Raw genomic sequence first — 27,138 nt, 5'->3', positions numbered from 1 at the left:
TACTTTTCCCAATAAGTTTATCATTTCTGATTCTCTAGGCCATAAACCAGGACGCTTAGATTTAACTTGGCACTATCTTGTATATTTTGACCCGCGCGCTAGAAGGGAACGAAGGCCTCAGTCTGTCCATCCCTGAATCTGATGAATAGACATTATTCGCCAATTGTAGGTCACGTATTTTGGGACCACATTTTGAATTATTCTGCTCAGCATTTACTAGTATTTTAGCCCTTATTACTGCAGGTACCATTACCCTTCCTAGCCTCTAGAGACTTGGTCGAGCTACTTTCTTTCCAGTACTAAGCCTTAGTTAATGGGAATTTGACCTTCCAGCATTATTTGTTTCTTTTCTTACCTAAGAGAAATGTGTCTCATGCCTGGGAACTGTTATCGTCTGTTCTCTTGGGTGGCGATCCAACCCTTCCCTGTGAACGATAACCTTGGCACACTGTACAATTATTGTCTGGGCTGCTTAGGTCTCAATCTTCTGCTACCTCAGTCAGCCAGGTCTCCCTGAAGCTTTGAGGCTTTTCAATGTCTCACATTCACTCAAACGTGGCTGCATCGTCCATCTTATTTAATGTGGTCACTCATTCTTGCTGCGTTAAGCAAGCTTTATATGTATTCTTTTGCGTCTTGTGTTTCAGCTGACATGTGTAGCAAGTGTCTTCTCGACTATTGTATACAAGCATGTTCTTCATGTCTAAGTGCAACTTGAACTATTGTCCATGTATCTTCACGGTGGATGCATATCTGCTTTGTGTCTAATGCATCTACGTATGTCAGGCTTAGTGGTGGCGTCATCTGCTTCTTTGGTTACAGCATGCTCATGTCTTCTATAGTTTGTAAATGTATCTCTTCCTTGATTGATCCAGGATAAGGTCAGTAGGGTTGCCTTAGCACGTACCATCTCTCACATATGTAATATAGCAGCGGAGAGGAGGCGGTTGATATAAGCGATGTGCACCATCCATTTCTATAGCATCAATGCAGGGGAGGGGCCGACGTAATGAATGACACATTCATTTGCCTCTTAACAAAACAAAAATGCAGTGAAAGTGGCTGCCATGAAAATGCTGCAACGATAATGAAAACGTTTAAAAGCACTGCGACAAAAACACTGTAAGAGTTTAGGAGTTCCCTTTCTAAACACCTAAGTACAAGGAGTAGGGAAGGCATAATCTACTGTGCATCAGGGTTCTCCTGTCTCGCAGGGATTCCTGGCTGTCTTTGAGCCTCTCTTCTAAATTCATTCTCAGGGTTATTTCACCGAGTTCACTTTTTCACACTTAAAACACAGTCTCATGTACATAGCACTGAGCATGCTTATTGACACTCTGATATCGCAACCAGTCCATGTCAACGCTACTCATTTGAATAAAATGCACCATTCATGCACAGGGATATAGTGCACAATTCACTTCCAGGTATATAGTGCCTAGATCACTCGATGTTCTTGAACAGAGACCCAGCGATATATTGCCCAGCACACTTCTGGCATTTAGGGACTAGCATGCTTTCTTGAAACTCCCAGGGATAGAGTGGCCAGCTCACTTTCAGGAAAATGGCATCCAGCTCACTACCGGTCAGTCTCAGGGATACAGTACCATGCTCACTATGCCTGTAGGGATATTGTGCTCTGCTCACTGATCACTGATTACCCCAGCTACTCTCGCCCTCTTCCCTGGCCGCCTTCACACTGCTTGAGAGTCTCAAGCCACTAAGCCCTTCTTGGCTGCTCAAGCCTCTTTGCACACTCAGCTCTCTTGGGCTTCTCTGCTCTCTTGGGCCTCTCAGCTTTCCTGGCCTCTCAGCATTACTGGCCTCCAAGCTCCCTTGGCTTGTTCAGCTTGCGGTTTCTAACTCTCGGTTTCCAGTGCTGCTTCCCTCTGCCTTGATGTTCTCTTTCTCTTCTCTAATGAGATCTGGGTGCCCTTTATACAGTACTTGACCTCTTTTTCCCTAAAGGATAATGAAAGGCATAGGATTATATTTGCAAAGTAGTGGTTTTGATTAGTCCATGGTCTTAAATTATAATTATAATTATAATTTGTTATTTATGATGCGCTTAATACCCAGAGGTTTCGAAGTGCGGACCCGGGAATCAAACCTGTGTTTCTGCGCATCGTCCTGCTTCCAAGGCGAGCGCCTTGCCCCTGAGCTATCCTCCCTAAACAATATAAGCAGTTCAGCAGTGGCTTCAGCCCGTAATAGCAATGCTTTAAATGGCCTGGCAGTCATTTTGGGGTGAGGAGTAAGTTGCACCTTTTGTTTGTGACTCTGCGTTCACTCATGGCTTCTGCAGCTCTGGCTCCTTTGGTGCAATGTTTCTTTGTGATGCCTAAAGTCACACATGCTAAGCATGCCTGAGCATGGAAGCACTGTGATCTTGTCACTTGCATAGCTACAGTGTTTGCTTACAGAGCCTGGGCACCACAATGGCGACAACAGGCAAACACTGGTCTCTCACAATTTCTTTTCTGGTTTCCATACAAGGGTTAAGGGGTCCTATCAATAGACGCATAAAAGGATCGGGGCCCTCATTTGGGGAAAGTTAACTATAACGCTTATTTTGGTCTATAAATGTCCATCATCCATTATTCGGAGGCTACTGAACTGGGAGGGGGACTTTGCAGATCCCACCCTTGTCTGCTTCCAAGTGGCTCAACACTGGCAGAAGGGTGCCGGTAAGCTGGCATATTTCACCCACTGATTCCCACTCAAGTCTTGGGACATGGTCTGGCACTGACTTCACCTCTTGGTGCAAGAGAGGATGTATTCATTTCTGAAGTGCCCTGCGAAATTCAAGGAACTTAATTGTGTGCAATATGGTTGTGTGATGTCAATCCTATAGCTGTATAGTCCATTTCTTCTTTATTTGTATTTGTTTGAAGAACAGGGATGCAATATCAATCAGAAATGACTTGCAATAACAGATCCTTCACTCTCCAGGACCTTGAGTTTAACAAATCTGCTCTTACCTGGATCGTCTCCTACGTGTAAGGTCAATCCTTTAAAATCTCTAAGAACTCGCAAATCTCTAACCAACACTCCCCTTGTCAGTGTCACCCAAGGATCACTCCTCGAACCTCTGCTCTTCGCCATCTATACCTCTGCCCGAGGAAGACTTATCTCCTCCTTTGGCTATTACTTTGTTGTTTTTGCTGATGACACTCAAATGTGTTCTCCTTTCCCTACTTCGACCCAGCCATCTCACTGCCTCATAGGGAACTTTTCAAAAATAGAAGTAATCTTTCTCCCGGCTTTCAATGCCATCTCTAGCCTCCGCTCTCCTATCTCCTTCCCAACTGACTTTCTCGCTCTCTGATCCAAGGCCTAAAATCTTGGGGTTTTCTTTATTAGCGACCTACATCAGCAATATTTTATCTCTACCACTACCTATGCTGCTCGTATTAATGTCAAACTTCTGAAAATCCATCCTTTTCGTACTAAAGATTCTACAAAAACTCTAATTTCCACTCAAATCCTCAGCAAACTTGGCTGCTACTCAAGCATACTCCTTGGCCTTCCTCTCAATTCCTTCCAATGTCCTCAACTTTTCTACCTGCACTTTTTACAACCTACCCAGATCCTCCCCCATTTCTAACTACCAACAACATTCTGGTTGGCTCCCCAAGCACAACCCCTCTCTTTTCAAGTTCTTTCTTCTAGTAACAATGGTCTTGCTCTTCTGTACCTGTCTGATTGTATCTCGGTATACTCGCCATCCCATTTCCTCCGATCCTCCTCTGCACTGAACCTCACCGTCCATAAACTCCCTGTGCCTCCTCTCAGTTCTGTTCTTTCTCCCTACTTCCCCCACTTTGCTGTCCATAATAAGTAAAGTGAGCCCAACTGTGGATCTCTTGAAAGCTCAGCTTAAATTAATTTACTTGCGAAAGATGGAGCTCCCCTGACCTATCCCCCCACTTGCCCTACCTGTCCCACACCAGGTACGCAAAATCCCTCTACTTTTTCTATCCTCTCTGACTTTCGATACCCAACTACTAAATATTATAAACAACCTCCTACTTAACTCCCTACTCAAACACTACCATGCACTTTCTCTCATAACTGATATATTGCATAACTATAAATATAAACATGCACTTAAGTATACCTTTAAACATACACAAATATATAGAAAGAAAATATGAAAACACTCTTTGCCTCTAAGAAGCAAAGGATGATGGCCTTAGATACGCAAGCAGGGTTTATAAATAATGAATTTTAACTGGCTCTAGTTAGGGAGTTTTATTGTAGGAAGGTTGTACCAGTAATGACCTAGAGGGCAGTGACTCCTTTGTTTAACTTAACAGGACACTGGGTGAAATTAAATGGAGATTTCTGGAGTATTTTGAAGCTGCCACAAAGTGTTCCTATCCCGGCTGTAAGATATGAGCTGGGCTTAACCTCCTTGGAAACAATAGTAATGTGGAAAAACGTATATTTTCAGAGAAGAATTCTCTCTGCTGAAGTTTCATCGATTTGGTGGTTGCTAAGGCATGCAATGCTAAACAAATTGTCCATCCCGTTTGTGAGGTGGAATGAACAGTGTTTAACTCACCTGTGTGCTCATGATGTATCCATTGACTTTTTAATTAATAAGTGAACAGAACATTGATATCAGTTTCTATGACCATTGAGCTTTTTACGATGTATTTATAAATGTGTCATACTTGTTATAAGTGTTCTTTTAGTGAAATGGGCTGTGAAATGATGTGTTATATGTAAGATGTTTTCAAAGTATGTTAGAGAAAAGTTCCTTAGCGAACTATACCACTAATAAATAATAAATAGATATCTATCTAACCATATTATTATAATACAGACACCCCTTTTCAGTACCTTTGGTACTGTCCCTTGGTGGTTCTGTAGTCTGCCCATGCTGACACTAAGACATCTTCTTGAAACAGCGCCTCGATGCCTCCGGGCTGCAGGCGCTTTACAAATACAAAAATAAATAAATAAATGACAAATGGAGCTGCCCCCAAGCCCATTCTTCTGGGTGGCTCTGTCTACCATGTGTGTCCACCCAAACTCACTGTGCATGCCTGCACACCTGCAAGGTTCTGAGGTGGCCCTATACCCTTGGGGGGCAGCCGTCTTCACAATTGCATGGCACCGCTGCAGTCCAGATGCCCTTTGTTATATTCAGGATAGCTCCATACCCAGGGAGGCCACCCACAATCACTGCCACAGCCCAGCTGCCCTTCGTTATCTTCTGGGCATCCCCAAGCCCTCGAGAGCAGCCCGCAATCACCACTCTGCCCCAGCACGAATTCTTCATCAGGCATGATTCCTGTTGCTATGGGAATGCCGACGTCATCAACCGCTGCACCCGCAGTGCACTGAAGGCCTCGCTGAGCCACCCCCTCTTGTTGTGCAGGCAGCGTACTCCCCAGCTCTGGCCAGTGTACCAGAGCCCTCATCATCACCCGGGCCGCAGATGATGGACAGGCCCGGGACTTCACGTGGGCCGCTCTGGTGGCCAAGGACTTTCCTTCACCACCAGGAGCGACTCCCTCCTTCTTCCCTCTTTACCTCACGGTCTGCACTGGCATACACAGCCCGGGATGGTCATTCTCTTCAGGGCCCCCTCCGACTGACCTCAAGGTGTATGGCCCCCGTGGTTGGGTTGCCACACGGCTTCTTCTCCCCCACCAGTCTGCCTCACGCATATGCCTATGGCGGGGAGAGGGTTAATTGCTTTGGCTCATCCAGTCTGGCTTCATATCGCCGGGCCGTCCACCACATGCAGCACAGGTGAAAACATTCTCTAGGCTCTGGGTGGGTTGGTTTGGTGGGTGCTCAAAGCCACGCCCCCACAGAGAGCTGTATTTTTTGCTTCCCCTCTATTTCCCTTCCTAACCATGTCTTCACTTTTCCTTCCAATGGTCCTCTCCAGACTGTTCACTCTTCTCTGTCCAGCCCACTCATGGGAAACTCTGTTCTGTTTTTGTACCGCCACATTCCATCCAGCCCTGCAGTGGGTTGGATGGGTCCACCCATGTAGGTTAAAATAACAAACGCAATACACACAAACACTACATTAAATAAAGTATTTTATTCCTACTTCCTAGTATATGTGTTCTGTATTACTATATTCCACTTAGGGCACAATTGTGTAGCCCTGCATAGCCATGCCTAGTTTTGGCCATGGGCTATATAGTGTACAGGCCCCCTTTGCGGGAATAACAATGCCATGTTTAAATGTTTATTGTAAGTCGTTTATGACCATAATTGATATCCCAGTTCTTCAAATAAATACAAATACAAAATACTAATTTACAGATGGCGAAGGATTTCCCAGGAAGGGTGTCTGTACAACAGCACAAAGATGACAACACATTTTGAGCCAATGTATGAGATGTAAACCAAGTGGAAATGATGACAAAACAAAACAATACAATCAATAAAAAGATAAGAAACAGGTGACTTACAAAGATAATATAAACTTGGGAGTCAAGTGCTTCAAACTAAAGATAAATACTGTACACATATAGAAATGTAGCTAAGTGCATTATAATGCGAGGCACTGAATGGAGGGGCGTGGTCATGTAGGGCGGCTGGAGGAGAGGGCATGGGGAGATCCCTTTAGCAAGTAAGTGTGAAGTGTAAGCCGAGCTTTGAAGAGATTGCATCGAGCTGGCTTTGATTGCGCGGGTCAGTGGGTTCCAACGGAGCGGGGCGACGAGGGAGGAAGAGCAGAAGTGAGAGAAGGCAGCGGGGGGCATGAGTCAGTGCATTGTGTGCAGAGGAGTGAGGGGAACAGAAGGAGATGGATAGAGACAGCCAGACAGGTGCGGAGGAGCAAGACCATTGATAGGTTTGTAGACAAAGAGAAGGAACCTGAAAAGGGAGCTGTTGTGCATAGAGGGCCAACCAGCATGGTGTTATTGGGTAGAAGTGGGGGAGGTCTGGTAGGTTGTAGAGAGTGCACCTAACAAAGTTGAGGACTTTGTCCAGAGGGAGGAAGTAGTAGAGACAAAGGCCAAGGTGTAGGCAGCAGCAGTTGTTGAGCTTGCTGAGCTCGAGGGCGGAGAGTAGAGTTTTTGTAAATGGACACATTTGCTGAATCTTGAGAATGTTAATACGAGCAGCAGAGGCAGTGGTAGTGATGAACTGTTGTAGTCGCAGGTTGCTATAAAGAATACCCAAGGCTGCAAGCCTTCGGTAAGTGAGCAAGAATGTCAAGTGAGATGGCGATAGGGAAGGGGTAAGAGGTAAGAGAGGGTTGGGATGATGTTGGAAGCAAAAAGAAAGAGCACTTTTATTTTTAAAGGGATCACCATTAGGCAGTGTAGAGACATCCAGTGATGAATTGCAGTAACACAGTTGGCAATCCATTCCAAGATGGCTCTGTTGAAGTAGGAAAAGGATACAAAGTTGTGACGTGCCATCAACAAAGAGACAAAAGGGAAAGCCAAAGGAGAAGATATGTCATCCTAGGGCAGTGGTATAGAGGGTGAAGAGCAGAGGCCCAATGACGGATCCTTGGGGGATGCCGAAAGCAAAAGGGGTGGGTCAGAGGTTTGTGATTTGTGGGCGATTTTAAAAGGAGCAATCTCCCAGATAGGAGGCAATCCGGGTGAGTATTGATTTGCAAAACCCAAGGTCATGGAGCATGAGAAGAAGAGAGGAGTGGTTGGCAGTGTCAAAAGTGGCATAGAGGTCCCAAAGGGTGAGTGTAGAAAAGATTTTGGAGTGTTGAGCATCAGAGAGAAAGTTGGAGTCATGCATTAGTGCAGCCTCGATGGAGTGTTTACTATGAAAGCCAGATTGAAGTGGCTCTCCAAGGCCATTATTCTAAAGGTATTTAGTGACGCACTGGAAGACCACCCACTTAAGAACCTTTGAATAATGAGAAAGGAAGGGAACATGTTTATAGTTCACCCGGTGTTTGGGTCAGCAAAGGTCTTCAAAAGGGGTAGGACAGTTCAGAATGTGAAACTGGATGGGAAGAGTCCAGTGGAGAGAGAGAGATTAAAGAGCTCAGAGAGATAATAGCAGGTGATTCAGCCTAAGTCATTGACCATAGCAGAAGCAAACAAGTTAATAGGGGCAAATATTCTAGAGAAAAAGGGTTAAGGGAAGAGGTTCAGTGGCTTAATGCCAAACGACCTGCTGAGGGTGTTCCCTAAGCGCTTTGACAAAGCGTATTCTATACCACAGACTCTCAGGCCAACCTGTGCCACTACTCATGCCTAATGATTATGGTGATCATGCTGCTGCGGCGTGCTGCAGACTGCACCAGGTGAAAGAAGTCAGGTTTTGAATCAAATCTTACTTCTTAAAACTAACTTAGAAACAAGGAGTTGACGCCTATCCCCTAGCACCCAAATCTTCCAGCCACCACTGCGTCTGGCCAGTAACAGCATGTCAGTAGCAGATGCTGTTTTTGGGGTTAGGGGGTCGGGAGGCTTCTGAGTAGGCACTAGCGTTGTAAACAATTCAAGGTCAGTGGAGGCAGGTGAATATCTTTAGTGCAGTGGCATTAGCATCTTTCCCAAATGAGCACAAGCGAGCAAGCATAGCAAGAGAGTGCTAAATATTGTGAAGGAAATTGGGTATTTCTCAAGAAAATGTCTAAAATAATCTGTTAAATGGTGCATTTGACAGCATATTTGTTTAGAAAAATAGGTTAAAAAGTAATACGATTTACAATTGGTTCTCTAAGGCTACTCATGAAAAAATCTAGTAGATGTCATGTCACCAATGGTACATAGGAGCATTTGAGAACGTTTTCATGATGCCTGAGATCACAACACATTGCCATTGTAAGTCATTTTTATGCAGCTGTTGCCAAGATATACCCCAGCATTGCTGTGTAAATAATTTCATGAAGCCAAGTCCATAATAAATGCCAGCATTCCTAGTGTAAATCCCATTGATTTTGTGGTCACAATCTGTGCCATGATGGTCACATGTTGATGAAGCTGCTGCCAAAATCTATTACAAAATCCTTAACATAACAAATTGGGCGATGTTGCACAAACATGATCAGCCAGCATTGTCACTATTAATAACTTCCATGATGCAGCCCCCACCCGCCAAAAAACATGGACGCCTTGTGCACACCCACACATAAACCCACACACAAATATCACGCACACAATAAATCAGAAACAAGAAGCAAGGACATGTGCAAACTTGAACTCAGTCGGTGCAGGAAGGAAAAAAACCGAAGACAAACCTTCTCTGGCTACACCTCTAGATTCTGGAACCTCCTCCCCTTTAACACCAGATGCGCCCCCTCACCTTTACATTTCGGGACAGAGCTCAACGCCATCCTCATCAAGGAATTATTTCTCCCTAACACTTTGGTCCACACACCCTCCGCTCCCCACCTAACCTGAGACTGGATGAACTGCTTCCCCCTGGTTGCTTGTAGATCCCTTGCTGCTCAATTGCCAGCTCCCCCCACCCTTGTTTCTGCTCCCTACTCTCTTGTATTGCTCCCTTTCAATCTGCTTCTCTCACTGTGTGCTTCTCCCTATAACTTGTAAATGACTCTTTTGTTCTTAAAACTACACCCATGCTCAATAAACACCCTAAAACAAATAATAGTAACAATTATATTAATAAAAAATCATGAGACACTAGTAGAATGTATTGTGGGTCACTCCGCATTATGTCGGGTGTTCTTGTTTGCATCCAGTGTGCATATTGTAAATACATTTCTCTGGCGCAGTTTGTAAATACATCGTTGTTCATAACTAAAATATTCTCTCAGTCAAAGAGTATAAACAATTAAATAAGTGAGTACATGTCCCTTCTTCTGTAAATAAATATTCTATGGGAAAGAGTATAGGGATAAATGACACAATAGTTTCTGGCTGCCAAAGAGCAGTAATATGAGTCATATACACCAAATTGGACAGGCTTTGCTCTCGGGTAACAACTTTTCAGTTGACTTGCTACATTTGTTGGATACACTGTTTCTGATGGTGATTAGCAGGAGAAAGCAGCTTGTTACTGTGGTCTCTTTTAGGGGGTCCCCCAGGCTGTGGGGGTCTCTGGCTACACCAGTTGAGAAGTGGTGTACAGATAGGTGGGAGAGGGGAGGGTTGTGAGAATATCACACATTTTTGAGATTTTGGAGGAAAAGAAGTACACATAGTCATTAGCAGAGTGAGAGGAGGCAATGGATTTTAGCTTGGAGGTGTGCTCTGAGCTTGGAGGGTACATGCAAGTTTCAGAGGTGATTGTGAAGGGAAAAGATTAGTAATAGGTGGTGTGGGAGAGGAGCAGGTGTTGTGCGGTAGGCTAGGGGGAATAGATGAGGTTGGCAACCCTGGGATAACCGATGCTTCCGTTTTGATCATTGCAGGGGCAGAGGGGGAGAGGGGAGGAGGGAACATGAGGTAGAGGTTACACCAATTTGTAGCTGAAGGCTACGAGAGAAAGTGAGGTGAAAAGGGAGTGCAAGGAGGAATGCAGAGCAGTCGTGCTGAATGATGGAGGGTACAAGAAATAGGCAAGTGAGGTAATTGGAGGAAGGATGGCCCTCAAGAGGAAAAGGATAGATGGGTGAGTAGAAAGTGAAGCAGAGAGAGGTTGGCTGGGAAGGAGCTGGTGTCAGTTCTGAGTTGGGCTAGAATGGTTACAGATAATCAAAACAGTTAGCAGGTCTCCTTTGCTGCTTTTGGCCCTTAGGTGCAGACTCCTGAGTTGGACATTCCGGAGAAGACTCAATAATAAGGGAGGCAGTGTGTCGAATGACCCTCTTGGAACCAATCATAGTGTTCAAGATTGCTTAAGACTTGGAGGACAGTATGCAGCTGTAGGCTCAATAAGCATCCTTGTCTAAGACAGTACCTTCAGATGGTACTCAGGATCCTTTGAGAATGCAGAATATGGCAAGAATGACTTTGAAACGAAATCACAGTCAGACACGGAGTGGTCAGATAACCCGCTGGGAGCCAACCCAGTGCTTGAGATGGTTTCCAGACGTGCAGGCAGGATGTCGGCATGGCCCTGGATGTTGTAGGCCCAGGGAGCTTTGTGTTATTGGTAGGACCCTCGGATGATGAGCAGGTTCCTCTGAGAACACAGGATGTGGAAATAAAAGTAACTTTAAAATGACATGTCAGTCACATGATGTGGTTACGTGACTCTCTGGTTGCCGAACACAAATCAGAAAATTGTGTTGTACAGTACACTAGTCTAACCCATTGTTAGTTGTATAGAATATACACCCCAAATCACCCACAAGTGGGAGGAGATGGAGTAGTTGGGGTTTCTGACTTTGCTTGCTAGCTTCTATGCACAAATATACTCCTCTGTCTGAAAGGTCACCAGCTGCTGTAGATTAGGATATGTACTGTGCTTGGCTGCTAAGTAGAGTCCCTTCCAAACTGCACGAATGACCCCAAAGAAGACCCATCCTGAATACCATTCTCTTGGATGCAGCACCAGGGCTCCTGGAAGAACTTAATTGCTGAAGCTGTGACCCGCTCCGGTTGTACAAAAGCTGTAACCACATGCTAGGCCCTGGCACCCTCGTCCAGCACTGCAGTAGCTGCACGAGGCCCAGCCTCTAGCCCGTCTCCTATAACCAAACAACCAGCTGACTTATTTCATGCCAGCTCTTAGAGGGAGCTGAGGGGACGCTTTCCACTCGGGAGGAAAACGTTGAGTCGTTGCTTCCGAATGGGCCCTCATTACGAAAGCCACATGGGCCCTCTCTAAGATTAGGAGGTGATTCAATTTTCACGTAACCCGCTCTCTATCACAGTGTCTCTGGGAGGTTCCTTGACAATGCACAAACTCCAAAGCGTTAAAGCAATAGAACTTGCCCATGAGGTAATCATGTTGGGGGTCTTCTATTCTTGTTATTTTGCCTTTGAAAACTAGTCGCACTGAGGCATCCCATCCTGCACCTATATAAGGTCAATCTATTGCTGCCCCAAAAGGAAGTTCAAGATGTTCATCCTGACCTAGACCTGGTGACCATGCAGCAGGGTCACAGGCCGCACTGTGAGGACCTTCAAGAGGCTTGTCGTCTTCCTTCTCCCATCAAGGGATCCCTCTTTGAACCTCCCTAATTCATAGCAGTCTCAAATCAAGCCAAGTGCAAGTCCCAGCCCTTCCGCTTCAATGAAGTGTAAGGAGCTTGAGCCTCAATCACGTCCTCCAGCTGCAGTGTTTCTCCGCCACAAGCGGTGGTATGTCTGCTCTAACCAGATGACCAGCCAATTAGGACATCTTTGCTGGAGAACATGACCCTGCTTTCAGATACTCTGTTTGATCTCTAATTCTCTGTGAAGTTCATCATGAGCTCGCGCATGTGACTCGTGGGCACAAACCATCATGGCTCTCTTGAATATTGATAACAAGACCATATAGTCTTACCCAAATTAACTATTAATGATTAAAGACTTTGCCAAAAAATGCATATTTGACGTGCAAAATAAGGTGACGCTGTTGAGCTCAATGTATCTCACTTGGCATGTTGTCAGAGCTGCTCTCCGTGCTTTGTAGAAATGGAAGAGGTTTCCGTCACAAACATCACACAAATAAAATATTGGAAAAGGGAAGGAAAAGTGACTTTTCCTACTGTCTCTTCAATGTGCCAGTCCTTCTTGTCAGGGACCTCTACTGTAATCATCTGTGCCAGTCAGGGGTGGCAGCTCTTTCCTCTTGATCCCTGCAAAGAGAGTGCTGCTTCCAGAGGATGTATCTTGAGGGGATGGAGCAGGTAAAGATCCTGCACAGGGTGAGGAGAATGCAAATAGCCTTGTCGTGGAGGTCGGCTTCAGTGGACAGGGATTTCACAATGCATCACGCTCACACTGTCGTCTGGCAGGGATGGAGGCCAGGACACACTCATGAAGTGGCGCTACCATCCGAAGACCACAGAAGACCACTGTTGTCTGGTAGGTGTAGAGGCCGGGGGACACTCACGAAGTGGCTCTACCCTCTGAAGACCACAAAGACCACTGCTATCTGGTAATTGTAGAGGCCGGGGGACACTCATGAAGTGCTCTCCTCTGAGGACCACAGAAGACCACTGTTATCTGGCAGGTGTAGAGACCGGGGGACACTCGTGAAGTGCTCTCCTCTGAGGACCACAGAAGGCCACAGTTATCTAGTAGGTGTAGAGGCCGGGGACACTCGTGAAGTGCTCTCCTCTGAGGACCACAGAAGACCACTGTCATCTGGTAGGTGTAGAGGACAGGGGACACTCGTGAAGTGCTCTCCGGGGGACACTCGTGAAGTGCTCTCCGGGGGACACTCGTGAAGTGCTCTCCTCTGAGGACCACAGAAGACCACTGTCATCTGGTAGGTATAGAGGCCGGGGGACACTCGTGAAGTGCTCTCCTCTGAGGACCACAGATGACCACTGTCATCTGGTAGGTGTAGAGGCCGGGGGACACTCGTGAAGTGCTCTCTTCTGAGGACCACAGAAGACCACTGTCATCTGGTAGGTGTAGAGGCCGGGGGACACTCATGAAGTGCTCTCCTCTGAGGACCACAGAAGACCACTGTCATCTGGTAGGTGTAGAGGCCGGGGGACACTCATGAAGTGCTCTCCTCTGAGGACCACAGAAGACCACTGTTATCTGGTAGGTGTAGAGGCCGGGGGACACTCATGAAGTGCTCTCCTCTGAGGACCACAGAAGACCACTGTTATCTGGAAGGTGTAGAGGCCGGGGGACACTCATGAAGTGCTCTCCTCTGAGGACCACAGAAGACCACTGTTGTCTGGCAGCAATAGAGGCCGGGGGACACACTCATGAAGTGGAATTATGCCCTCCTTAGTGATATCCTATAAAGACCACAGGACCAGCCCATGTCATGGTCTTCAGTGCAGTAACAACCAAACAAATGGGGCTGGCAGAACTCACATTGGTCCCATAAGGGGCATCCACAATTTTGAAATTGTGGATAAAAAGAAGCACTATAGGACCCAGCAGCAGTAAGATGACATGTTAAGGTGGCAGAGCCTTCTTATTCAAGGTGGCTCGATGGCGAATCACGCTTTCACTTACTAAAATCCCACCTTCTCTCCACATAACCTCCATCAGATGATCTGCATAGTACATGAACATCTACTTACAAGCCTTAGAGACTTGCAAGCACTTTATACTATGAGGAATAACTTGAAAAACATAACATATCTCACTGCCTTTCTATGCACTTCTCTTATGGTAGCCCCCGTGAAGATGTCTGCAACATTTGGCTCTCCAGATGCTTTGGACTACATTTCCCTTCAGCCCTAGCCAGCAGAGTCAATGCAGAGGGACCATGAGGTTGTGGTGCGAACCATCTGGAGAGCGCATGTTGCGGTTTCCTGACTTAATGTATGGACCTTACATTCTGGGCACACATACAGCAGGTAATAAACCTCCTTTGAGTTATTTCTTGACATTGATGGGTGCCGGGCCCGCATGGCATCCTCCCTTGCAGTGACTTAGTTGCTCCCCTGCTAAACACCTGGATGGGTAGGGGAAACTATACTGGACACAACACATCTATTACCTCCTTGGTACTCCCTGTTACCGACTCACAAACTATACTGCAGAGGAGCAGGTTGATGACTCTTCTGTAGTCCCCAACTCCTCACCACCATCTCATTGGAGTAGCAGACGAAGAGCTACAATTGGGAACCCTTGCACAGCTTGATGTGACATGGCCATACCGCGTCGATTGTATGAAAGACGATATGCACTCAGACAGCCATTCAGAAGATACCCTCATGTTGAGACAGTGGAAGGAAGTTACCAAGAAGGATGCACACTGCCAAAGTGCCAGAATGTGGCTATGGGAATTATGGATGAACGCTAAGTAAAAGTCTGACGACAACAGAATTATGTCATGAAGAAGATATACAAACCTATGTTGAAACGATATGAAAATACTTAAGACTGATGATGAAACTGAAGCACGAAGAGAAACATGTACCTAGAATGGAAGTACTCGTGCAAATAAGAAGATGAAGTAACTTGCTGACCAATAACTGTAAATATACTGTAAGTCAAGGTAGTAAAAGTATATAGACGCTTGCTAAAAAAGAGATATAAGCACAACGTTTAGGACGGCCACTGGAAGAAAATGCACAACGGCCGTTATTAAAGAATAAACCCAGCTACCTCAAAATACTAGCCTAGGATTACAAATTGAAGAATTGATAAAGGATCTGTTTTCATGTGAAGAATAAGGGAGTACGTTGGCCTGACATCAAGGATGCTATTTCGAGAGATGGGTGCAAGAAGGGAGTCGAATGAACATACCATGTGCATCAGGTTTATTTCTGCTAAGATGAGGAGAGACAAGGACATTTGCAGATGCCAAGTGTTGGACAAATACAAAGGCAAAAGTCTATGTGAAGTGGAGTGGGCAAGTGTCTAAAGGCTAGAAGGGATAATGACACTCTGTTTAATAAAATCAAATAGGAGTAATTGAGAGGCTGAAATTGACATAATCGTGGTCTCCTAACATGTGATGAAGAACTCAAAACAAAGACTATTCATTAGAGCTTGAGTTTAGATAATGGTGTGCTCACACTCCCTCGAATGTCCAGAACAGTGAGCAGACTACGAGGTCAACTTCAAACGATAGACCTTGGCTAAGGATCAGTTGGATGAAATTCAATGGACTAATTGATAAAACAAAGAAAATGTTGCTGCAGCTTGAACACCTAGGTTTCATTCTGTTCATGTACAGCTAGGTAGCCGAAAGTAAAAAGTTGGATAGGGTTGCCAGCCAATCAAAGGGCCTGCCATGCACTTTCATACACAATTTTGCCGTTATTAGCCCACTGCCATATTCCCTGCTATAATCAGTATGTGGCGTACGTAGAAGTAGCTCACGATACGTCCTACAGACAAGGGGCAGCCAATGAGGTATTAACCTGTATATAATTCTATAGGTAAATATGTTCCCCTAATCCAATCCCTCCAGGTGATAGGTTTTATGAAATGCCACGTAGGATGACGTCATAAATGACGTATGTGAAAGTATATAAACTTTGTACAAGCAAAATTATGTGTGAACATTGAGCATCTACTTTGATAGCTGTCATATCGCCCTGCCTTCTTTCATTGAGATTAAAGCTGTATTTTACCATCTCCTTTGGTCAGTCTGGTTATTTGGTCTGTGATATTTACTGGTAATTCCATCTAGCTCAGAGAAGACGCATCAAGGTGTTAGAGCACAATACAGCCTCAATAAATAGGTCCTACATATTCCGCCCCTGCTTATTCTGATAGTGAAATTGAAAAAACTGGAATAGTATATAATCTCTCATCTTCATTTAATTTTCATTTCATTTTATTGACTTTATAGAGTGCTTTTGGCCTAAGGCGCTTAACAAAATAAATCAAAAAGCAGTACAATCAAAGAAAATGTAAACATTGGTAAAGACAGAAGAGGGAGAAGCAGGCAGAATTGACTGGCAAGAAAAAATAAAAGATGCATATTTAGGTTTGATTGGAAAATACAAAGTACGTGGAGGAGTAAGAGGAGAGGAGAGTTCTTTGGGAGCTAACAGAGCAAAGGAACGCAAACGAGAAGAAGCACAGTGGACTTTGGAGACAGTTAAGAGAAATACATTCTGTGACCGGAGATAGCGAGATGGAACATAGAACGAGAGTAATGAAGAAAGATAAGGTGGAGCCAGACAGTGGGGTCATTTGAAGACAACAAAAGAAAGTGGTAGACGAGATGTGCTTCAAGAGGCAAGTAATGAAACATGGAGTAGAGAAGATGTAAGAGAAGCCCGAGCAGGCAAAGAAAAAAGGAGATGAATTGAGGAGTTATAAGCAGAACGAAGGGTAAGAAGATGTGAGGCAGAGAGACCAAGTAACAAAGATGAGCAGTAATCAATGCAAAAAAAGACAAGAGAAGAGTGAAGAAGTTTCGTAGCATTAAAAGAGAGATTGGGCAAGCGTGACAAATGTTGAAAAGTGCATAACAGAAAGAACGAGCAATGGAAGAGATGTGAAGTGAGAAAAAGAGCAATGGATCAAAGGTCACGCCCAAGTTAAGCGCAGATAGAGAAAAAGGAATAGACGATGGGGGAAAAGCGAGAGCCAGAGGAAGAAAACAAAAGGGAATAGTAGAGGCAGGAAAGAACAGAACATCAGTTTTAGAAGGATTGAGGTGGAGAAAATGAGACGACATCCAGTTTTGAACAATAGAAAGACAGTTTGAAACAGCAGATTGCAGAGCAGAGTCAAAGAAGAGCAAGCAGAATAAGATATGAGTGTAATCTGCATACAAATGAAAAGAAAGATTGAATGAAGAGATAAGCGCAGAGAGAGGAGCAGTATAAAGAGAGAAACGAAGAGGAACAAGTACAGAGCTTTGGGGAATGCCATATAAGAGAGGAAATGAAAGAGAAAAGTGTCCGTTCCAGGTTACATTGTAGGACAGTTTAGAAAGATAGGAGCAGAACAATTCAAGAACATACCATGAAATGCCCAGGGTGGAAAGGGAGGATATTCGGAGATAGTGATCGACAGTATGAAACGCTGCAGACAAGTCAAGAAAGCAATATAACTTCATATATGTTACCACCCAGCCTTCTGTGGGTCAACTAAAACATGAACCCCAACTGTGAGGACAGGCGCTGTCCCCTCGGTCATATTTAGTTGGAATATGACAGCCAAGAGGACACCATGTCCTCTCAGAAGTTAGAGGGCAAAATCTTCCTCCTGCCATGACAAGCAGAACATGCAACTGCCATGTCCTTTTTGTTGAGTCCTGCAGAATGGTGGCAGCAATTAACATAATTAGAATGCTAATAGAATATACTACAAACAGGCCGACATGGGGCCTGGCTGCAGAGGTTAACAAAGGAGATAGGAAACCCCAACAACCTTAGATATGCATCTGTGTCAACCTGAAGCTAGCTCCCACCTCTCAGTATCAAGGGCAGTGAACTGTCATTCCTGGGACAGCTGTATCCCTGCAGGGGACCCCATTCAGAAGGTAAAGAATGTGGTTTTCAGAAGCCAGAAAATCTGGTTTCACCGCAGCTTCAAAGGAGACCAGCCACTTAAATCAGGGACCATAGAGAGCTCAATTAACCAGAGAGATCAGTTGAACCACAACAGACAGGAAGATAGGTGAGACTGCTGGTGGGGACCCAGGATTGGCTCATCAAGGTAGGTTTACCCTACACCAATCACTTGGGCCCATTTGGCTTTAAAAAAGGTCTGAGTCCCTCTTTTGGAAGGATCATCTGAAGACTTTGCAAGGAGTAGCAAGAAGAACTCTGAATTGGACCCTGGCTAAAGGTACAGTCTGCCTTACATCTTCCACCAGTGAAGGAAAGCCAGGACCTCCAAGAGGAAAGCAAGATCCCTCCCCTAAACATCTCCCAGGGAACAGAGGAAGATACTAAATCCAGTGGTCCCTCCAGCAGCTCCAGAACCGGTACCCAGCCAGCACACATTGTGCCCTAGTAGGCTCTGCAGCAAGCTTCCTAGTTGGGAAGTGCCAGAGAGTCTCTGAACCAAACCAAGGACAAGGCAGCTGCCTGCAACACTCTCCTCATCTTTGGGCTGTCTGCCTTAAAGGATGACACAAGCCCAGTGAAGAAGCTAGGAGGAGTGCATCGACAAGCATCTACTGCATCTGCCTTAAAGGACATTTTCGAGCCAATGGAGCCGCTTGAGTTGCAAATGACTGCACCACGACTTGTTGCGCAGCTTCCGCTAACGCTGTCCGAGATGATTCCTGACCCTGAGCTGCCTTGTAGGTCAGCCTGCAGCCGTCCGTCCAGCCTAGCTCGCTGAACTGCCTGCCGCCTGACACCCACAGCTGTCTCCCATCTTGATCTCGGTCGCAGAAGCTGCAAAGCGGCCTGAAACTGACTCGACCGTGTTGAGCACCAAGAACATCTACAGCAAAAGGTACATTGTGGCTCTGTCCACCTGGTCCTTCTCTGAAAGCCCTTAGTGACATTTTATGACCCATTGTGATGAAACCAAGTATCCTTGAACAAATGGGATTAATTGATTTACCGACTACCCCCCTGTCGGTATCCATAGTGCATCCCGTTTCCTTCTTTGAAACTGTCTGTGTTCTGCATTCCTTTACAAGATGGGTTGTATTTTGTAGTGTCCTAGAACTGTCTGTTGTGATAATCATAAAGTAGATATTTGTATACAACCTTGACTGGACAGTCCCTTTTATCATTGGGTAATAATTGTATTTGTGCTGTGTTGCAACTAACCAACGATCCACGACCATGTCGGAGATAAGGACCAATGGACATTTCTTGCCTAATAGGTTGACACTTAGCTGTCCTATTTGTTAGTGTTGTTATTTGTCTATTTGTGCGCACTTAGGCCCCTGGGTGAGCTGCGCTATATAAGAAATGTAATACTAATAATAAGCCTGCCGTTCCGTCCATGTTACCAAAATTGGACAATGAGGTTTATAATTTGCTTGTGTTTCCAATCTGTTAGGATCCCTTCTGGTATACTAGAGGTGTGGGGGCTGATAGATGGTTTAATTATTTATTTCTTTATTCGTTTGTAGAGTGCACCTAACCCGCAGGTATCTGGGCGCATTCTTTGAAAGTTACAGTTTTGGTACATTAGGTTCATTACATAAGTGGTACAGAAACATCCATAGCAGGATATACATTTAGAACAGTACACATACAATTATGAACAGGGATAGATGATACGTTACCGCTCCTGTGCAAAGAGCCTTGTTTTCACTTTTTTCGGGAAAGGTCCAAATGGACGGTTCAGCTCTTAGGGCTGTGGGCATGGAGTTCCAAAGTTTAGCAGCAAGTCCCGGGAAGCTATTACCTCCTGCATTTTGTAATTTAAATCTAGGTATTGTTAATAGATTTACCTGTGTGGATATAGTAGGTCTGTTAGTTTGATTTTTTGAGAATTTGTTTGCTAAATATTTTGGGGCTGTGTTAGAGAGGCACTTTTGTGTTAGTGATAACGTTTTGAAGGCGATTCTCTCCTGCATTGGGAGCCAGTGGACCTTTTGTCTTGCAGAGATAATGTGATTGGCTATAGGGATATTAAGAGCTGCTCTTAGGGCATTTTTTTGTAGCACTTGTTGTTTTTTCAGGTTACGGCTGTTCGTACATATATACAGAGCATTACAATAGTCAAGTCTGGATAGTATGAGGGCTCTGGCCAAGGTAATGCAACTGTCAGATGAGAGGAAATGTCTGCAGGCAGTGATAAGTTTAGATGTATAGGCCTCTGCAGAGGTCGTCGCGTTAACTTGTTTAGTTAGCGAGAGGGCCGAGTCAAGGTAAATGCCTAATATTTGAACTTCTTTTGAGACTTTCATAGTGATGTTTTCGATATTAAAGGATTTGAATTGATCATTTAATTTGTTTAGCTGGCTCTGTGATCCGATAAGGAGTATCTCAGTTTTATGGCCATCCAAGCCTGTATGGTTTTGTATATTTCATTTAGAAACTGATATTCATTTAGAAACCAATATTCATCCCTGGACTACTGGTGTCCCGGAAGTTGATTCGTCACACCAACCCCCAGCTCTAAAATTCTAGGAAAAGCGCCCAATGTTAGGCAAATACCAATCCATGGGTTGGAGGAAGAATGCCACACACTGCTTGCTGGGACTGTAATGCATTAATTCCTGGAAATATTACAGCCTCTGGCCGACACATTTCGTGGCACAAACACTTAATCATGACTAAAACAACATGCTTACAGGATTAGTGCAAATCATAATGTTACTGTAACCAAACAACTTGGTACTTCCAGGACTATCCAGGACTATTCCAAATGTAGGTGCTGTAAAGGTGGTATTACAAGTATTACAATGACATAAAAGGTACAATTTGTAAAACATTTATTAGATTTTTGGGGTTTGGTTAAACCCCTAATTTGCCCTATAGCTATGATGGGAGTAGTCGCTACCATCAAATAAATAAAACAGGCCTAGTTGAGTTCGTCAAATCAGAATGGCCTACACTAACAAAATCTAATGTCTGCCCTATCTCTTGTAAAAAAAGTGTGTGAAGAAGACTAAATATGCAAAGAAAAATCAATGAACGAACATAAAGAATAAATGTTGCTGAGTCAGCCCTCCTCCCCATGTTAGACAGTGCAGAGTAATGCAGTCCCCATAGACAGGATGGTTTATAGTGACTATTTCGAATGGCTTATTTTCGAATGCCATATTCTCGAAAACATTTTGCTGAAAAAAAAATTTCAAATGGCTTTTTTTTTAAATGGGGGGGGGTTTCCCCTCCCAATCCCCCGTTTTTTTAACACTTTTCTTTACTAACAAAACCCCAAAAAATATATATAAATTTGAAAAAAAAGACATTTGGAAAAAAAATGTAGGCAAAATGTTTTCGACGAAATTGCGTTTCGAAAATACGTTTTTTAAAATATGACCGGATACCAGACAGGATGACACACTCTGGCTCAGGTTCTCAAGACAAAGGCAGTTCAAAACGTGGATCGAGGCCCACCTGGCCTTCCACGTTAAAGTCTCTCTTTCCAGCTTTCAAAACACAGTTCAACAAAAAGTTCACGCCAGTCTCCCTTAGTCGGGTTTTGACCTTTCAAAGCAAAAACTTCACAAAGGTCTCCATCAGTCGGCTCAGACCTCTCAAAGCAAAAAGCACCTGATTCAACATTGATCTCCCTCAGCCAGGCTCGGAACTTGCAATCACAGCACTTGCAGGAGTTTCCTTTCCCAAGCTTTATTCACATTCGTTAGGTATTTCCTTCCCCTAACGTATTTCACATTCCAGGTCTTCCTCAGTCAGACTTGGACCTTTCACCGATGTCGAAGATTTCGAATGTGCAATGCTTTTACTATGTATCTCTGCAGGAACACTTCGACTTTCAATTCCACTCTCCTTTTGTATTATTTGCCCCAGTGTCTCTTGGTAGTCCTGTACCGTAAGCAAAAAGTTCAAAGAAATCTTTCTCTTCAAGCATTCACCTTTTCACATCCCCTTTTGCCGTGGTTAATCTTGACCATTATACATTTCAGAGTTCATTCACATCGCCGCTTCACAACAAAAACATTTCACCTTTCACAGAGACTTTTGAATGGGATACTTCTTATCGCTGGACCACTTTGCTACTCAGTATTGCTGGTTTCACAGCTATCGGTAATTCAAAGTTCACCACAGGTCTGCCTTCCTTCGCATCTCATCCACACGCGTGCAGCCTTTAATTGTGCGATACACTGTTGCAACTTCAATCTTTGCTTAACACACAATTGCCTTTCAGGTCGCTCGCCAATTCACTGGCTGTGTGCATCCCTTTTTCTTGTCACCCGGGAGGGTTATTAGCATCCTTCAAACACAATGCAATCTTCTCGTCTGGGATTTGGCCTTCTGCACATGTCTTTTATGGCCATTTGGAGGCAACAACCTCCTGAAGGGAACTCCTGGGGTTCTCAATCCCTTTGGTCTCATCCCTCTATCCATCGCTCTGCTCCAGTAGGTTTGCTTTGAACCCCGTAAATTCTGATCTTGCGCAGGTTCTACCTTGCTCAGAGTGTGTCTCTATGTTCCGCCTTTCATCCGTGTGGGGAGATCTAATTGGCATCAGATGTATGCACTTAAAGTCATGTGCCTGACTTTGCTTGACCCGATTTGTGGAACATGTCCAATGAGATATGGAAGGGTTAGCCTCTTTACTCTCAGTCGCCCTCTTCCTCGTCCCAGCGTTTGGCGTGAAATAGGTGGGGGGAGTTGGGACTTTGGAGAATCCTATAAAAGAGGATGGGTCATGGGTACGAGAAAGGGGGGGAATACTGCGTCTCACCATCGGTCGCCTCACACCCACTCCCCGAAGACCCCTCACCCAGGTGATGCTCCAGCACTGGTCCACCCCCAGTGTCTGCATCCAAAGGTGATGGCCATGTCCAGGCCACCTGAGAGAGAGATCCCGGGGAGTAGTAGGTGATACACCCTTTGGTTTCTCACAGTGCTCAGTCCCCCTGTCCCGCCAATATTTTTCATTTGAAAACCCCATTCTGGTTTTTGAAAGAGAGTTTACAGTAGCGGCCACCCTACAAGAATGCACGATATTGCTCAGCTGAAATGTGACTTTAAAATTGCTTTCACTGTAACACTTAGAGATGTGTAATCTCTGGATGGTCTCGAACCACCAACCTTTTAGTTAACAGCAGACTGCGCCACAGCAACTGCTCTCGAAACATGTTCACAGAGAGGCCTGGAATATCATTTGGAGCAAAAGCTTCATTGTGTTAAGTATGCTTAGAGTTACTTATGTCCATGTGGAATACCTGATACAACCTCCCCCACATAATCCCCACCACTAAAGTGTAAGGTACTGAAAGGTCATGTCCTGACAGCTACTGTCAAACGTTTAGTCCTCCTTTTATTTTAGTGGCCCTGTCCTGAAAATCCGATCCCCAACATTGTGAACATGAAACACATCTGTATTTGAGATGTCTCCACAAAACAGAAGCGTGATATTGCAGGAAATACGAAGACATTATAAAGTGACAAATATCTCCTGCGTACAGAACACACAGCAGTTTCTTTTAATAAAGATTCCAATGAATCTGGATGATTGCTCTTGCGTGAGAGGGGAATCCTTTTCCTGCTATGTTGAATAATGTATGTCAGAACACAAGCCTGTCTCCTTTCCACCAAACTCTATCTTCCCATGTTTTTTCTCCTTTTCCCTCATCTTTTCCCTCTGCCTCCCTCTATCCCTTTCTCCCTCACTCTCTCTGCTATACATTAGAGTGCTCCGGCTGAGCAAATAATAATGGCGTGCAGCACAGTCCAATCCATTGACCCGTTTTATCGCTAAGCGCCTCGCCCACAGTGCACTCCAGTGAACACCTCATCAATTTTGCTGAGGATTTCAGGGGGGTTCTTGTATTAGGGGAAGCCGTAGCTCTTAGTTTGCCTGCTTAGTGGTCTTTAATCTGTGAATGTTTCTCCAGGCTGGAAAAGGAGCTGGAAATTCTGGAGAATGGAGTCTCTGCAACATCAACCCAAGAGAACCTGTCGGAAGAGGCGGCTAAAGGAGAAGAGCTGGAGGAGGTGAAGAAGGTTGTGAATGACGTACAAAAGGTATGAGGATCGGCTCCCAGTGGGTGCCTGCAAGTAGATTCCACGACCTGCGTGTGTGTCATCACAAGAGGCGTTGCTAGGAGGGCTAGGGGGACTATAGCCTCAGGTCATTTGGTTGTAGCTCCGGATAGAAGCTCAGGGGCTGCAACTAAAAGGCTAGCTAGCCTCGAATCCAGACAGTCCCGACACTAACATAGCTCCAGATCTTTTCCAGACCTAGCAAAACACCTGGTCATCACACTCTATGATTGTATTCATGCAGTACTATGGTGTCTGCAAGCAGGCTGTCTCCCTTTGTGGATGAAGGGAAACCTGTCACTCCCGCCGTATGCAGGATGGCTACAGGAGGGAACTTCCCTTTCAGCATAGCATTTACTATTGGAATATGAGTTAGGGTGGTAGAGTGGTAGGGTATAGTTAACAATTACAGGTAGTGGGTAGCATGGAACAGTGTGCGTTGAAAATGGGTGAGGGGTCGAAGGAATTAGGATGTAGAGGTTGGTTGGTCGTCAGGAAGAGTACTGGGCTCGGTTGGCTATGGGGAGGTGTATCTTGAAGGGGTGAAGAAGGTACTCCTTGAAGATGTGGGTCTGGATTTATTTTCTGCAGTGCATGAGGGTAGAGGCTGAGGCTGATGTTGACGGATATGCGCTGCCACACGCTGGGGACATAAACCCAGAAGGCATGCTTCCTGGGACTTTCCTTGTTGCATTTCTGATGCTGAAGTATGGCCAGGGCTTGGCCACTGATGATGCACTGACCACCTGAGATCATACCTCCTGAAGTGCATGAGGTTGGGGAACAAGTTGGGAATGCTTGTTTCCTGGCGTTTTCTATCATGCATTTCTGCTGCATTTGTGAATACCTAAGATGAGGTGGCCAACAGAGTGGAGGTCGCTTTCCAATAAGTGGTATGGTGCAGGCCTTGCAAATTCTTCAAAATCCCACTAGAACTCCAGGAAAAGTTCCTTAGTTTATATACTAGACCTAAGAGAAATGCACTTGCCCCAAGTTGACTGGTGGCAAAATATTTACCAGTGGTTTTTGTAAAATGGTGCATGTCTCCATAAACTTGCTTCATATTTGGTGCAATGTTGTCAGCAAGGTAGCGTATTATGCAAATGGTTCTCGCCCTTCAATAAAACTACTCGCCAATGCTAGTGGGCTAGTAGATTTTGTGAGCCCTGTGGTGGTTTGGAGTAGTGATCTCCCCCTCTAAACTGCTAACCATGTGTGTGCAAGCAGGTCTGCACCCCACCTGTGAAGGCATGTCATCACCGGCTGGCTGCAAGAATTCCTATCACTCACTGACTATACGCATGCATATATGCCTAGTTGCCCTGTGTCATGCCTGACACTTCGAGCAAGCCCTGGTTTTTCCCATTGCCTGCTTGGATTTATAGCTTTGTTTTTCCCATTGTAAGATAGGCCCACAAATCCAAGCATGCAAAGGGAAACACCAGGACCGGCTGGCAGTGTCACGCATGACGCTGGTCACCCCTTGCAGCTGAGAGCGTGCCATCACCCACTGTCTGCCATGTAGGCCATCACGCCCCATGTACAAGCAGACTGTGGCCTACTGTGTGTGCAGGTAGGCTGTCAATGCTTTGTAAATAAGCAGGCACTAGTTACAATAGTGAACAAGCCCTCACCCACAGTCTTCAAGTAAGCGCCTGCCCTCTAAGTGTGCAAGCAGACTGCCTCCAATGCATGTGCAACTAGGCCTTTTCTCTCTGAGTGTAAGTAGGTCATCACCTCCCGCCGGTGCATGCAGGCCAACGCCCCCCTGCAGAGGGCCCCACTGTCAGTGGGGCCCGCCAGGCACCAATGCCTGCCTCGACTATACTAAGTAATGTTGCTGTAACGAAGGGTTGTGATGCTTCCTTGTGCAAGGTGCACCTTTCTGTTTGCCTGAGTGAGGCAACCACCTCTCAACCTCCTGCTGTGACGCTCTAGAGACAAATACCCCATCTCAGCGGCCCACCAGACTCTGCTGGTCCTGTAAAAAGTGCTGCTTATCACTTTCTTTCTTCGAGCCTAGGAAGTAAAGTGGGAGTGATTTAAGCGTGATGGCCCATTTAAGAGACCATTGTTTTGGAAAAGACTTTCTTAGAATTTAAGGTTTCTGTTTTAAGAACTGCAAAGGGGCATATTTATTTTGAAAACGCACACAAAACGCCAGTTAGTGCATACATCTCTGCCCTCCTCTAGGGCAATTGCAGTCATCGCACAAAACAGTTTTAAAGTATCTGTACCTATTTTCTCAAGTTCATATTTAACACATCAAAAGTGTTTATTTTGTGTAGAATGTAACATTTTCCTCACATTATATATGAAGCGTGCCTTTGTCAAACATTGAAATACAATTAGGTAACCTTTTCACACATTACATTTTGTTTTGAGTCTTCACGTCTTGAAATTACATTTTCAAAAACCACAGGCATTTATTTTGCCGCCTGCTGAATTGCATTCTGGTATTTGTAGTCTTCCTGTCTAGGTGGGGGGAATAATGCCACAATTGAATTCTTTTTGCCTAGCATATTTCTGTAAGGATTTATATATTTGTGTGAGTACTTTCATATGCTTTGTGTACTTTTCAAGTCATCTTCATAAAACAGAGTATTATTGAAAGCAAAAAGTGGGGACGAGAGAGTGAAAGCATGAGCGTAAGTGAGTCATGCATATTTGCCCAGGATGTGGCAAGTGAGGTTGCAGTCCTGGAGACTGGAGAGGTTATTTTTCCTAGTTATAACCCTATGTTATGTTATGTTATGTTATGTTATGTTATGTTATTTTGCACTTATATAGCGCCTTATATACCATTGGTATGGTCTGAAGGTGCTGGTAGGTTGAACGCCCTTGGGAACCGAAGTTCAGATCAGTAGAGAGAGTAGAGAGAGTCAAAGGTGCATGTGAGCACCGGGTATGTGTGCAGCTCGTGCGGTATTCATGTAATAGCTGCTTCTTAGCGGTAGGTGTGGTGGTTGAGAGATCAGGAGAATGTGTTCGTTCTGGCGGGTTTTATCCAGAATGGCTGTGGCTGCGTTAGGCCTGAGGAGAATGCCTGGCTGGAGGGTGTGTAACCAGCAGTGATTACTTAGAAT

The 27,138-nt window shown here is 45.0% G+C and overlaps 1 protein-coding gene across 2 annotated transcripts in view; it reads left to right on the top strand.

Annotated features, from left to right (window-relative positions):
* Positions 1-27,138, top strand: part of PALM (paralemmin) — a 388,481-nt gene that overhangs the window by 294,713 nt on the left and 66,630 nt on the right. For both annotated transcript variants that reach the window (XM_069647781.1, XM_069647788.1), the window contains exon 5: positions 23,905-24,034. In XM_069647781.1, coding sequence (XP_069503882.1) covers positions 23,905-24,034 — 130 coding nt within the window. The remainder of the gene's footprint in view (positions 1-23,904; positions 24,035-27,138) is intronic.

Source organism: Ambystoma mexicanum, chromosome 1p (assembly GCF_040938575.1).
Source record: "Ambystoma mexicanum isolate Mex_15411 chromosome 1p, UKY_AmexF1_1, whole genome shotgun sequence".
NCBI lineage: Eukaryota > Metazoa > Chordata > Amphibia > Caudata > Ambystomatidae > Ambystoma > Ambystoma mexicanum.
The sequence above is the reverse complement of the archived record's forward strand: the minus strand, read 5'-3'. Positions and strand labels throughout refer to the sequence as shown.